Source organism: Numenius arquata, chromosome 7 (genome assembly GCF_964106895.1).
Source record: "Numenius arquata chromosome 7, bNumArq3.hap1.1, whole genome shotgun sequence".
Taxonomy (NCBI): Eukaryota; Metazoa; Chordata; class Aves; order Charadriiformes; family Scolopacidae; genus Numenius; species Numenius arquata.
The window spans coordinates 48100326-48112606 of NC_133582.1; the positions used below are offsets into that span (position 1 = coordinate 48100326).

The 12281-nt window shown below is 39.3% G+C and overlaps 1 protein-coding gene across 2 annotated transcripts in view; it reads right to left on the reverse strand.

Annotated features, from left to right (window-relative positions):
• Positions 1 to 12281, reverse strand: part of LOC141466395 (ubiquitin-conjugating enzyme E2 E2) — a 216946-nt gene that overhangs the window by 38504 nt on the left and 166161 nt on the right. For both annotated transcript variants that reach the window (XM_074150296.1, XM_074150297.1), the window contains one exon: positions 2044 to 2176. In XM_074150296.1, coding sequence (XP_074006397.1) covers positions 2044 to 2176 — 133 coding nt within the window. The remainder of the gene's footprint in view (positions 1 to 2043; positions 2177 to 12281) is intronic.

A 12281-nucleotide genomic window follows, 5' to 3' on the forward strand; every position in this document is an offset into this window, starting at 1 on the left:
AAGCCTTTACCTCGTGCTGAAACAGCAAACTGGACCTTCTCCTCCTATTTAAAAAGAATGCCTATTGCATATATTGCCTCAAGAGTCAACAGATTCAACAGAGAGAATGACAAAAGATATCTCTCCAACATCTTTCAGATGAGTTCTTCACATATTAGGTTTGGCTCTCTGAGAGAACTCCAAGCTCCTTTTTACATTCCATAAATCCATTTAATGGATATGCCAATATCCCCTAAATAATATAATTTTAATGTGCTGGGGGACTGAATGTAGCCCTGGCATTATAAATACTACAAACAGACTAAGCCCAGCAAACAAAAGGAGCCTGTCAAGATGGACCTTGTATAGCAAGTAAGAAGTCTGGACTGGCCTGGGCTGGGAGGTAGGCAGGAAGAACAGGGGATCGCCCACGCCCAGTGTGCCCAAAGCTTTAACTAACTGAAGGAGAAGTTATAAAAAGTTTCAAATTCTTTCTTCACCATGTAATCACAGTTACCTAAATCCAAAAATGTGCTGTTAGCAAGGTGTACAACCCCTGTAAGGCTTCTCAGTGACCTCAAAGCTTCCCTAAACTGGAACACCAAACTTGGGAAACAAAGTTAGACCATCTCTAATATGGCTATACTGACCCATCTTTAGGTCACTGTCTGGGAAAGTCCAATTTATAGAACGACAAGTACTTTGAATTCACATCTCTCATTCTTTTTAAAAACTTTTCCACATAATACCAATGTTAATTCCTATAAACATTACTACTGTGGCATTAAAATTCTGGTTATAAACAGTTCTTTTTCAATAGTGTACTCATGGTAATCAAATAGGAATCAGATACTCTCTCTTTTAATGCAATACCCTTCAGTTATAGACCAATGAAGCACACCAACCCTTTCACATATGTGTCAAAAAGAAGGTAAATATTTTTGCTCCCATAGCTCCTTCTGGGAAGCTGTTTCAGACCCTCACTCTCCACACTGTCAAGGTGAACAATTCACTCCTTTTCACTTTGTTTCATAAAAGACAGGCCCCTCAGTTTATTCGATTCTATTAACAGACCTGTGGGGTAAATTTTCCCAGTTTCTGTTCCTGTTAGTGAACATGTGTGTTAAGAATTTCACTCAGTCTTCCAGATAAGGTCTTACAAGTGTCTTGTATGTGACACTGGTAACTCCTTATCTCTGCAGGCAATGCCAGAGGATCCATCTTAGGAGTGTATTTGCCTTTTTTATAGATGCATTAGACAGGTGATTTGTAATAATCCTGTGATGAGCTAATAAAGCCCCATTTGACACCCTCCCTCAGCAATTATGACTACTGGTTATCGACAACACTCTGCACTAGCACATTTCATCCCATTTCTGTTTTTCCCGTCTTCATAATCACTAGGTTTTTCCTGTATGACATTGTGAGCCTGCTCGATCATGGTAATGACCAGCCACCATTATGTTAATGGTACAGTTCTATGTTTGTGGTTACTGTCATTATTGACAGCGTTAGAAAATGAATCTGTAAGAAATTCTGTAAACCTCTAACTCCAGTTTCTCGCCTTTGCTGCTGTATTCCCATACTCTTCCAGAAAATTGATGTAAAGCAGTTACTTACAACTTCACAAACAATAGCATATCTTGCATTTGCAAAAGTAATTTATATGGGGTAGGGCAAAAGGTGCCTATTTTTGTCAGACTGCCACAGACCCCTGGTGAAGATAAGGGTCAAGCGGAAAGATTAAGTATCTTCAGCTGCTTATAAAGGGTTCAGCTCAAATATAAATGCTTTCATATTAGAAACAAATCCAAATCAAACAAATAACTGCTGGCAATTATGCAACCATTTGCTAAATAAATCCATATCCATCCAGCTATACTGGCAACATGCAGGCAAATTTTAGGCAGTTATTTAAATTCTTTCCATCAAAATACTAATTTTAAATATTAATTATTGCCTTGAAAGTTTTATAGTTCATTCTACAACAATATACCAACACACACATTAAAAAATATCACAAGGAGAGGACTCCTATCAGACTTTCAATATCCTCCTACTAACCTTAGGTGGTTTAAAAGGATAGTCCGGTGAAAAGGTAATGTCAAGGAAGAAAACTCCACCTTCATATACAGACCCTGGAGGACCCAGTATAGTTGACCTCCATTCATAAATGTTGTCTCCTTTGGGTCCAGCACTAAAATAGAAAAAAAACCAAAACGTAATAACCACAGACAATCAAGAAAATACTGCATCAGTTATACTCTACTAGTAGTACTGCTGGTTTTGCAATAACTCTACAAGTTAAAGTTGTGTATCACATTCATTAAGTTAGTCCTGGATAAAGCATGTAACTGGTGTCCTAAGCTCCGTCAGTGAAGTGATATATTCAGCCAGGAAAAAGTATTAAAATCACATTATAAATTATTCAAATAAGCACAGAAAAATTCCCGACTGTCTTATCTCAAATATTTTAGTGGGCAGATGTGAAGTATTTACAGTGCAAGGATACAGAGACTTACTGAGATGTCTTGTCACTGTCTTGCCTCACAAGCCAGCCTATTTTCACCTACCTCCTCATCCACCTACCTCATCAGTCAGTAGCAGTGTAATTACACACATTATTATACAGTACAGCCTGTACTAAAGACTGAGGAGGGTACAAACGACCTTGCAGCTGCACTTACTAAGTTACTAAACTTAGTTCTCCAGTCACTAGTACAGAGGGCTGCTTTTCTCTGCAATCATTACCCTATCTTAAAATTATAAACTGTTGGATTATGCTAATTCAAAGTCCTCATTTAAAAACACAGTCCTGAAACAATATTTACAATGTACAAAACATAATCCTGTATGTGAAACGAGAAAAATCTCTCACCCGCATGGTCAATTCCTAACAAAGTCAAAGTAAAAACTAATAAAAGTTCTTGGACATGACTCTTCCAAAAGCCAACACAGCCTCCTTTCATACAACATAGTGTTTGTCCATAGAAATACCTAATGTACTCAGGGTGGCCTCTTAAGGAACACGAAGACATCTTTTCAGTTCACAGTCTGATAATACCAGTCATTGATACAGGACCTGAATTTTAATTAGGATCAATTGGGATGGTGACTTCTAGATATCCGATTCATATTTTTCAGAGGAAGGCAGTGCTGGTAGATATTTCAAGTAAGTGATGTGGTATTGTCTTAAGGTATTTCTTGTGAAACAATTCTTGTTGTGTTTGCAGTAAAGATTTCCACAGCATGCAGGGGTTTGCGAAATAACCCCGTGTGTAGAACAGATGAAAGCTCTTGGCTATGCTCCATGCCTCACAATGTACTCAAGGCATGCAATTATTATACGACATCATGTCATGTTCACTGCTCAACTATTCATTTTGTTCACTGAAAGTTAATAAAACCCTCTTTCACCTGAAATTCCTTGGGCTCCCGTCATTAAAACTTCTGGCTGCATGATTCCCTGCATACAACTGCGTGACTTAGTACTGCGCAGTCTACTTCATTAGTCATGGTACCTACATCAATTTTCTATAATAGCTGTTAATGCTTCTTGGCTTTCTGAACTACGTGCTTTCTCAACAAAAATGGGTTACAGAGACTATAACATTATGGAACATTCAGTTTCTATCAGCCACAGTAACAAAACTAGCCATTGTTTTAAAGATAAAATCTGGCTTTTTAAGTGTCACAATAGCAGAAGTGTTGCCATCCATATTTCACACTGTCTATAATACATCAGGTTGCTAGCTGCCAAACAAATTTAATTTACCCAGTTCTCAGTTTGCATTAACCTTTGAATAATAAAGCACAGCTGAGACTGCTGTAAGAAACAAACCAGAGAATGAATAATTAAAAACACCTCCACTGCCTTTAGAAAGACCAATCCCGAGTCAACAGGGAAGGTTTAATTGTGACTGAACTAGGCATTAAGGGGCTAATTGAACTCTTTATAAGCCCAAACGAATGTGGGACTACATCAGTGCTATGGTATACAAGGTTCACAGAAAGTAAAACCTTAAAAAAAAATATCAGGCAATTAGTTCAAATAGAAAAAGCAAGAAGCAGGGGCAGCCTAAATCCTGCATGAAAAAAAGCCCGTAATACGTGAAAGAAATCCTTTTCCATTTTCTGCAGAAAAGTGTTCTAATACTTGGAGAAACAATGACTCAGTTGATGGCAGCAGGTTAAAATGGAAGTGATATAAATGTGGGTCCCAGAGAAGTGGCTGGAGACAGCAAGGGACAAAAGCAAGCCCTGTCTTTATTAGACCTTATGTAGCCAGGAGGGGATGGTTGGGCCCTTTCTGGGTTTGAGGGAGGCTCACTTTTTTTGATCAGAACTCTCTCTGATAGTGGCATTTTCATAATGTATATTATTTTTATTTGTTTTGACTATTTATTTAATTGCATTAACATTTGAAATGAGCAGTCATTAATTAGAATAGTTGGAAAATGCTCCATCTGCCAGTTGAACTGTTTCGGCACGTCCAGCTACAAGCCCAGCCTCATCACATTCTGAGGATGCTGATTAACATTAATTGAAGGCTTTCTTTGCAAATGAGAGATGAAGCTTTATTAAGTATTATTATTAATTCGAAGAATAGCTTGAATTGTATGGAGTGTGGGACGACTGCTGTTATCGACGTCGCCTGTTGGAGTGCTTGCTGGCAGCAAGGCTGTTCAACCCATGTGAAAATACCGATCCACGTGCACAGGCGACAGCTGGTATTAAGGGCAACAGCGTGCACAAGCATAACGTTTTTTCACTTGCACATTAATAATGCAAAAAGTTTGACAGGTGTGTTATCTTTATTTTCCTTCCTTCCTAATTGTTAAGCCTTTATTTATCCACACTACTGGCAGCCAGAACGAAGACTCATCAGGCTTCACCAGAGAAAATTCCCATATGTGCAAGGCCTCAGCCAGAGCCTTATTCTATAAGGTTTATAACGCAAGAGGATTTAATTGCCCTTCTCTCTACATGGATATCTGCCCGGCACACTGAAGCCCAAATGTTTTACATTCAGTCTGATTTATATTCCAGCTCTATTAATGTTACTGGCAACCAAACCACAGATCTCAAAGAAAGCAAACCAAACCTCTCCGTGCCTGAAGTTCTGTTATCGTTGGAAGGACGGATTCAGATGTGCACCCGCTCGGCAAAGGGCAGACTATATCTGTCTTGAACTGGACTGACCCAGGGCCAGAGCGTACACATGCTGCCTGCCACTAACCTACTGCTAAATCGGTCAGCTTTATGGGAGAAACGGTGACGGCTGCGGCGGCTCCGGATGGAAGTGGCTGAACTATGAGGATAAGGTGGTTAGGAGAAGGACAGGTCTGTCAGACCAGCAGCACAGCCTTCCAGTTTGAACCCCGATGCTGAAACCCTAACGAACCCGCAGGCTGAGGCAATCGAGGAGCCCAGCGAGAAGCACACAGTGTGACTCCGGAGCTAGCACTCCCAAGTTTCCAGCATTCTCTCCCAGGTGGAATTCGTAACATAGGACCGAGGAGGTGCAGCTGAGCATAAAGGCCCTGGAGACCTGATGCTACCAATGGCGCCTCAAGAGCTAGCTCCCTGCTGTCATTACTCCCCTATAGCCAATGAGACACTGCACAGAATATTGTCCGGTTTACCCGCTGGGGAGGCTTTGCTGTCTGGAAGAGCTGGGGTGGGTGGACAAGGAGCCAGCCTTCTTCCTCTTCCAGAATGACATCAGTATTGGTGTGTGAAATTCAGGCCAAAGGAGTCAAAACATCTAACGTGGTCTCCTTTGTATTACACTCTCCTTTGCCTCTCCTTATACACTTTACTTCTGCCACCGCTTCCCACACGCGTATTTGCAGGTGAAATGTATGCACATCAGTTACACTTAGTAGCAAAATACTTTAAATGCTACTATAACTGAATTCATTTTGCTTTAAACATGCTTAATGCACTGAGCCTTTTTTATTCCCTCAACGTGTTTTAGGCAGGCAGCCTTTTGAAAGCAGGGCTGCTAAAAACTGCTTGTCCAGTACAATGCAATACAAACACTAAGCTTTCCCTGTATTTAGAATATGCTAAAATACTAAATTTAAAATGATGTATTAGGAGAGCTGTGTGAAAACAACAGCATCTATGAGACATACCAGATGAAAAGCTATCTGGAGAAGTTAGGAAAGTGCAGTTGATTTTAAGTTTTATCAGAGCTGTAATTTGTCTACAAATTTACTCAATTTCCAGAGAATAACTCAAAAAATTAAAATTACGGAAGGTTAAAAAAGTAACGGTATCTCCCTCATTTATCAAGTAGTCATATCGAATAAATTAGACAAAATAATGTTATTGTTTTCTAATCTGACTTGAGGATTGTATTTCTTGAGGAGGGATCACACGCTTCCCCAGTATCTGTATCTGGAGGTAACATAACCTCATAGTGTGCTTCTGGTGATGTGGAAAACAAGGACCAGTTCAATGTCTTCCTTTCCATTCTTGGTCTCTGAATCTTGCTAGTATCCACTTTTAAAGTGTAACTGCACTCTTTAACATAAGGGAAAGGCAAACCTGTAGCACAAAACTAAGGAGTAAGAAAAGGAATTGCAACTTAAATTGCCTTCTAGTTCCGACACACTAATGGTGTGTGGGGGGAAGCGGTCAGGCCAAATAAAACAGGAAAGTGAGATGGCTGGGAGTACTTCCCACTCCTCAGGACTCAGAGAGAAATTGAAAGATTCTTCTGGACTGGGTGAGTTTAAATGCATTTTTATCCTCATCCTTTACAGCAGGACAGAATAAAGCAGGACCAGGGTATTATACTAACTTTGAACTCATTAACTCATTTTCCATGGCATTGTTTATGGCAATTCATTCTTATTGCTGCATTATTTAATCTGAATTACCTTAGCACGCAGAAACACACATCGGAACTGCACCCAGGTGCAGTCCATGGAGGACGCAGACCCTTTCAACTATCTTCAGTAACATATTACAGCAGAAAGAGGAGGGATGCACTCAAGTCTCTTCCTTCCCTTTTATTACACAGAGCCTTGACTTCACTATTTAAGCGATTTCCCTCTGAGGAGAGAAGATCACCACAGAATTATCTCCATTTACAAGACATATAACCCAGTTTCTTGCAATCCCATTCCTTGCACATCTAACAGTTACGCTGGAGCTGATCCTACCTCTAGCTGCCCTCCGTGAATGCTTCTGGGAAGCCATTTGCCCAGGGGGCAAAGCGGTTACAAAAATATTGGAAGATTGGCAAAATAATTTAAGAGCACAGCTGGTGAGGGAAGGGGACAGATGCGACAAATCAGAAGACTGCAGATTCAGCTTACAGTGAGATTCACCTCTTGAGAAGCTCATATGAAGCCTCATTAAAAGAAACCCAAGACATGCCTCTGCTCTGTTTTGAACACAGTGCCAATACTGAAACCAGTCCTAAGCAAAAGCGTTGCTTTGGTCTGTTCCGCAGCTCGGGGCTGTCCCTGTGCTTGGGGACAGCCGCGAGACCAGCAGTGGGGCTGTGCTGGCAAAGTGGTTGCTGGATAATCTCAATCTGGGAAGAAGTAAGCCAGCAGGAGCTATGCTGATGCTAACATCACCAGGTGACTCAGACCCACCCGTGCAACCAGCCCAGCCCCGTTCAACAAAATGCAAAAATGGTGCCATTGAGAAGCACTGGCATCACAGCCCCCTGAGTCACTGCTGGGTGTCTTTGGCTTTGGAATGGACACAGACAGTGCCAGCAGCACCTGCTATCTGTTGAATTTCTTGTGCTCTTCTCCCAGTTCTCTCTCCTTTCCATTCTGGAAGCCCACCTGATCCTCCACCTCTCGAGCTTTCACCCTTTCTCTTCCCTTGTTACTGACAATTCTTCTTTGTGTAACCTGTATCTTCTATTTTCTGCTTGAAGTTGGTGTCTCTCCCACCCCTCAGGTACATGCAGATCCCCCCACCCTCCAACATCCCCTTTCTTTTCTCTCATCAACAGCCATCTACACATCCTGCTATTTTTCATCTTTCTCCAGAAAGGAGGGAGTGGAAAATGATGCAGGGGGATTTTATTACAGTACAGCAGTTACTCATTTGGTTTCTTTCCTTCCCTGTTGCCCTTCTTCTGAGACGCAGAAAATGAAGAGCAAGCAGAGCGGGTGCTGCAGCAACAGTGGCGTAGGGAAGGGAGTCACAGCTGCCTACCCAGATGCTACAGCGGTATCAGTAGGTACTTTTATAAATGTATGTAATAAACAGTTGCCACAGCAGCCAAAGGAATACATTTCCACAAAACAAAAACAAAGAGATAGCAGTGAACACTGAGACTGCCTGTGGCAATGGGCACAGTTGTATAGTTAATAACACCTCTGCTATGAATAAAATTAGCAGGCTGGTCTCCAAGCAGTAAAATCAAAGAGCAATTAAAGAAATAAACCCCTTCAGAATTAGAGATAAGTGCTTAGTTTGGCTATAATATTGATGATTTAAAGTCTCATCAAGAAATAAACCCTCCCCAAATTTGTATCTTCGGAATGCATAACCTTTTCTTAATTTCTTTTTTCCTGAAAATCTGCTGGAAAATCCTAAATTTTCTTTCCTTTTTTTTTGTTTGTGGGTTTTTTGTTTGCTTATTTTTAAATTTATCCCAATCTCAATTCCTCCATCTAAATGGTGCAAAAATTGCCATTAACAAAATTCTGGAGGATGCTCATAGTTCTTACCAGTTATTATTTAGACCAAAGCTAGAATTTTTTCCACATTAAATTTGAGGCCCAAGAGATCTGAATTACTCTAAGAAAATTAACAATATATATGAATTTTTAAAGACTTGGTCATTTTACTTTAACTAGACACTATATGTAGTGAAAAAGCTTGGCTTTCCATGATCTAACACTCAAATTTGGGTCTATGCTAGATCCAGTATTTTTGGTCACCCTGCAATATTACTGGGAATTTATGTCTTACGTATGTTAGAATATGAACATAATTAGATGAAGTAAGCATGATTTTTGGGTAGGTATCTTTCATTAGACTTAATTGTTCATAATGGAAACCAAGACTGAAGTGACTTGGCTACTTGTCACCCAGAAAGGCTTTGGTAGAAAGGGGACCTTCAGACAAACCCCTTACATCACTTAGTTTCCATTACCGCGAGAGAATTCCATTACAGCAAGAAAAATTTGGATGAGACTTTTTTCCAGTTTTCTGATTGAGACCATCTTTCCATAAGAAATTTTTTTTTTTTTTTAAAAAGAAGTCCTTTTAGGCAAGCAGTAAGAGAAGGGGGATATTAAGACATTTTCCCAACCCGTGCTACAATTCCTTCAAAGTGGTTGTATCCTGCTTTTATCACGTGCTTTTCATTGAAGCCAGTTACCATTTTAATCTACACTTTGGAAGCAATATGTTTGTGGTAAACGCAGTTGGATGAATATCTAGGAAAACCGATCCCAGTGAGCTGTCAAAGGAGCAGCAACACATTACAGGACAACACAAGATATTCCTTCTTATGCTTACGGAGAGCGACTGCATTCAGCACGGTACAGCATTTTTTCACTGTGAATCTTCTCTAGTTTTAGCAAGGTGTTTCTAGAGGTCCATTTATCACCCAAAGCGATATGCAGCTTAACCCCGGGGCTTCTTCCACTTCCTTGCAGCAAACCCGCAGCACCACCAGGTCAGTGTGCCAAAAGTCTGTATGAGCCAAATCCTTTCTTTCTTGTGATTAACTTTCTCTGCCCTCCTGTCACTGGAGCTATTAAAAATTATTTGCTGAAGCTGCTGAAGCTGTGTTGTGTTTAAAATTAGTAAGTTTTGGTCACAGTAAAAATAACAAATAGATTAAGACCAAAGCGAGTATCACTTAGTTGATTTTATTATTCACTTCTAAATAATACCACTAAGAATTAAAAGTATTCTAGCATTTTAGCAGACTAGTATTGTTCGAAGAGTACTTTGATGCTTTTATTCTCTAAAGTCCTGTCTTTAGAGCTTTCCTGAGATAGAAACCATCATGAAGAGAACTGCTTCTTAATGCACAAAACAGTTATTTATATTATAGTATCTACAGCAATTTATTCATTGCAAACACCATTACACAGTGTATGATCACAGCATGCTGAGTATTCACAATGAGATTTTAAAAATGGCAATTTTGTTAAGTATTCTCCACTTTGTTCAGCTGAACAAAATTACATAAAATCCTTCACAGAAGGCTCTCCTTCTTTAGGGCCAGAAACAATCATTTGCCTCCTATTACACATGTATGGGCTCGACTCCCTTTTGCCACATCTTTCCTTGCTTCTTCTTTTAAAGTAATACTGTACTGGAACTGTAGTTCCAGCTCTTTTATACCACCAGAAATGGACCGCAGAGTTTAAATAATATAAAATATTTATCAGCCTGATTTGCCTCTAGTGTAAATTATATCAAGCATGTTTTGTAGCCATGTTTTAGCAACAGAGGAAAACACAATACCTTGGAATGAAAAATACTACAAAAAATTAATAGACTGTCCTGGGACCTTCTAACATGACCTCCAACCTTTCAACTTGCCAAGTGATACTATTTCCCTGTTACTCGTAATTTGCTTTTCCTTGAAGTTTTTTCTTACTCAGAATTGCCATTTATTTTTCAAAACTTAACTACTTTTTAATTTCACAGCATTCCCCCTTACCCACAACAGCTGTAATTTACCATTCTACCTTTCTAAACAGAAAACCTGATATACACAACAGTGGGGTGGCACCATCAAGCACTATATTTTTAAATTCTAAACCTAATTTAAAAGGGTGAGGTGACTGAGTGCAGACAGATAGCACAGAAACCCCACAGCAGCTGGAAGATTTAAGAGGTGTAGTAGGGAGAAAAGCATTCTTTAAAACAGCATTGACTTTTCAGTTTCTGTGGAAACCTTAGAGGCAACGCAGGACAGTGAGGTAGACAAGGGTAAAGCAGACCAGCTCAAACAGAGTAGAAAGACTTATCATGAATGGGTGCAATATACTGAAGCTTTGGATTTGAAATCCATTTGATATGATGATTTGATCACTCATAAAAAAATTATTTCAACCCCCTGCTTTTCATCAGAAATGATGAAAAAAAAAATCATCGTGTGCAACGTATTGGCGATGAATGGAGCAGCTGAACTTCAGCTAACGTCCCTTCACTTTCTGATGATAGACTGATGATTTAATGTAAGAAAATTTTTTAAGTCTTATCCAAAAATATCTCTACAAGATAAAATTTCAAAAATTTCTCTTCAAGAAATATTAAAGATATTCTGCAGTAGTCAGCCATTTCAGTAATTGAGAATGATTTATACAGGATTATTTCTAATATATGTACACACAGATATTCTCATTATTATGAATACTATAAGCAAGGCAGTAATATTTTTCAATGACTGTATATTCTCTGTTCCTCAGAAAGCTGGTTCTGTAAAACCACTAGTCATTGTAGCTTTCCCCTACTTGGAAATGATTTATCCAACTGCATATAAAGAGGTTTGATTTGCTCAAGACTGTCATCTTTAATAATCCCATCTACAGGCAGTTGTCTAAAAAGGAACCTGGAATTTTTGAAACCTTACGCAGCAAGAATAATTTTGTAGCTTTTTTTCTGAAGTGGCCTGATTCTGAGATTTCCTTTCGTAATGTTTTAGAGACTTTTGTTTCTTTATATAAGCAGCTCGAAAAACTCTCCCAAAATATTAATGAGGGAAAGCAATGAGAGAAGAATTAAAGAAGTTAGTATTTACACAGAGAGAGAGAGATCTCAACCATATAATACAGCTGCGTAACCAACAAGTCTGCTCCTCTGTCCATCCTGTAAACAGAAGAACAGGCTTGAATACAGACTCCCCTCATTGCAGTGAGAGATTCACACGTGCTTACACGTGAAATGCTTGCTTACACAAGGAAACAGCTCTATATTATGGCATAGATTAACTAACATGATGTTAAACACATTATAAAACAAGTCATTTCCTCCTGAGCAAACAAGCCTATAAAGCCAACAGGCACAGAAAAAGGAAATTTGATTCTGAAATCCATATACTTCAAAAGCAGATTCCTTTTATTTAGTCAATTTAGTTAAGAGGCTGTCTTATTTCTCCAGATCTCTGGTAAACAGAAGAAAACACACTTGGAAATTGCTGGCAAACAGACACATTTTCACAACATTTGTTCTTCATTTGAAATTATTCTCTTCAAATATGGAGACCAGCCATAGGTCCAAGGTGAAGGTAACCTTAAAATGTCTCAACTTTTTTTTTGAGACTGATCTCTCCCATCGCAGGCCACATTCTGACT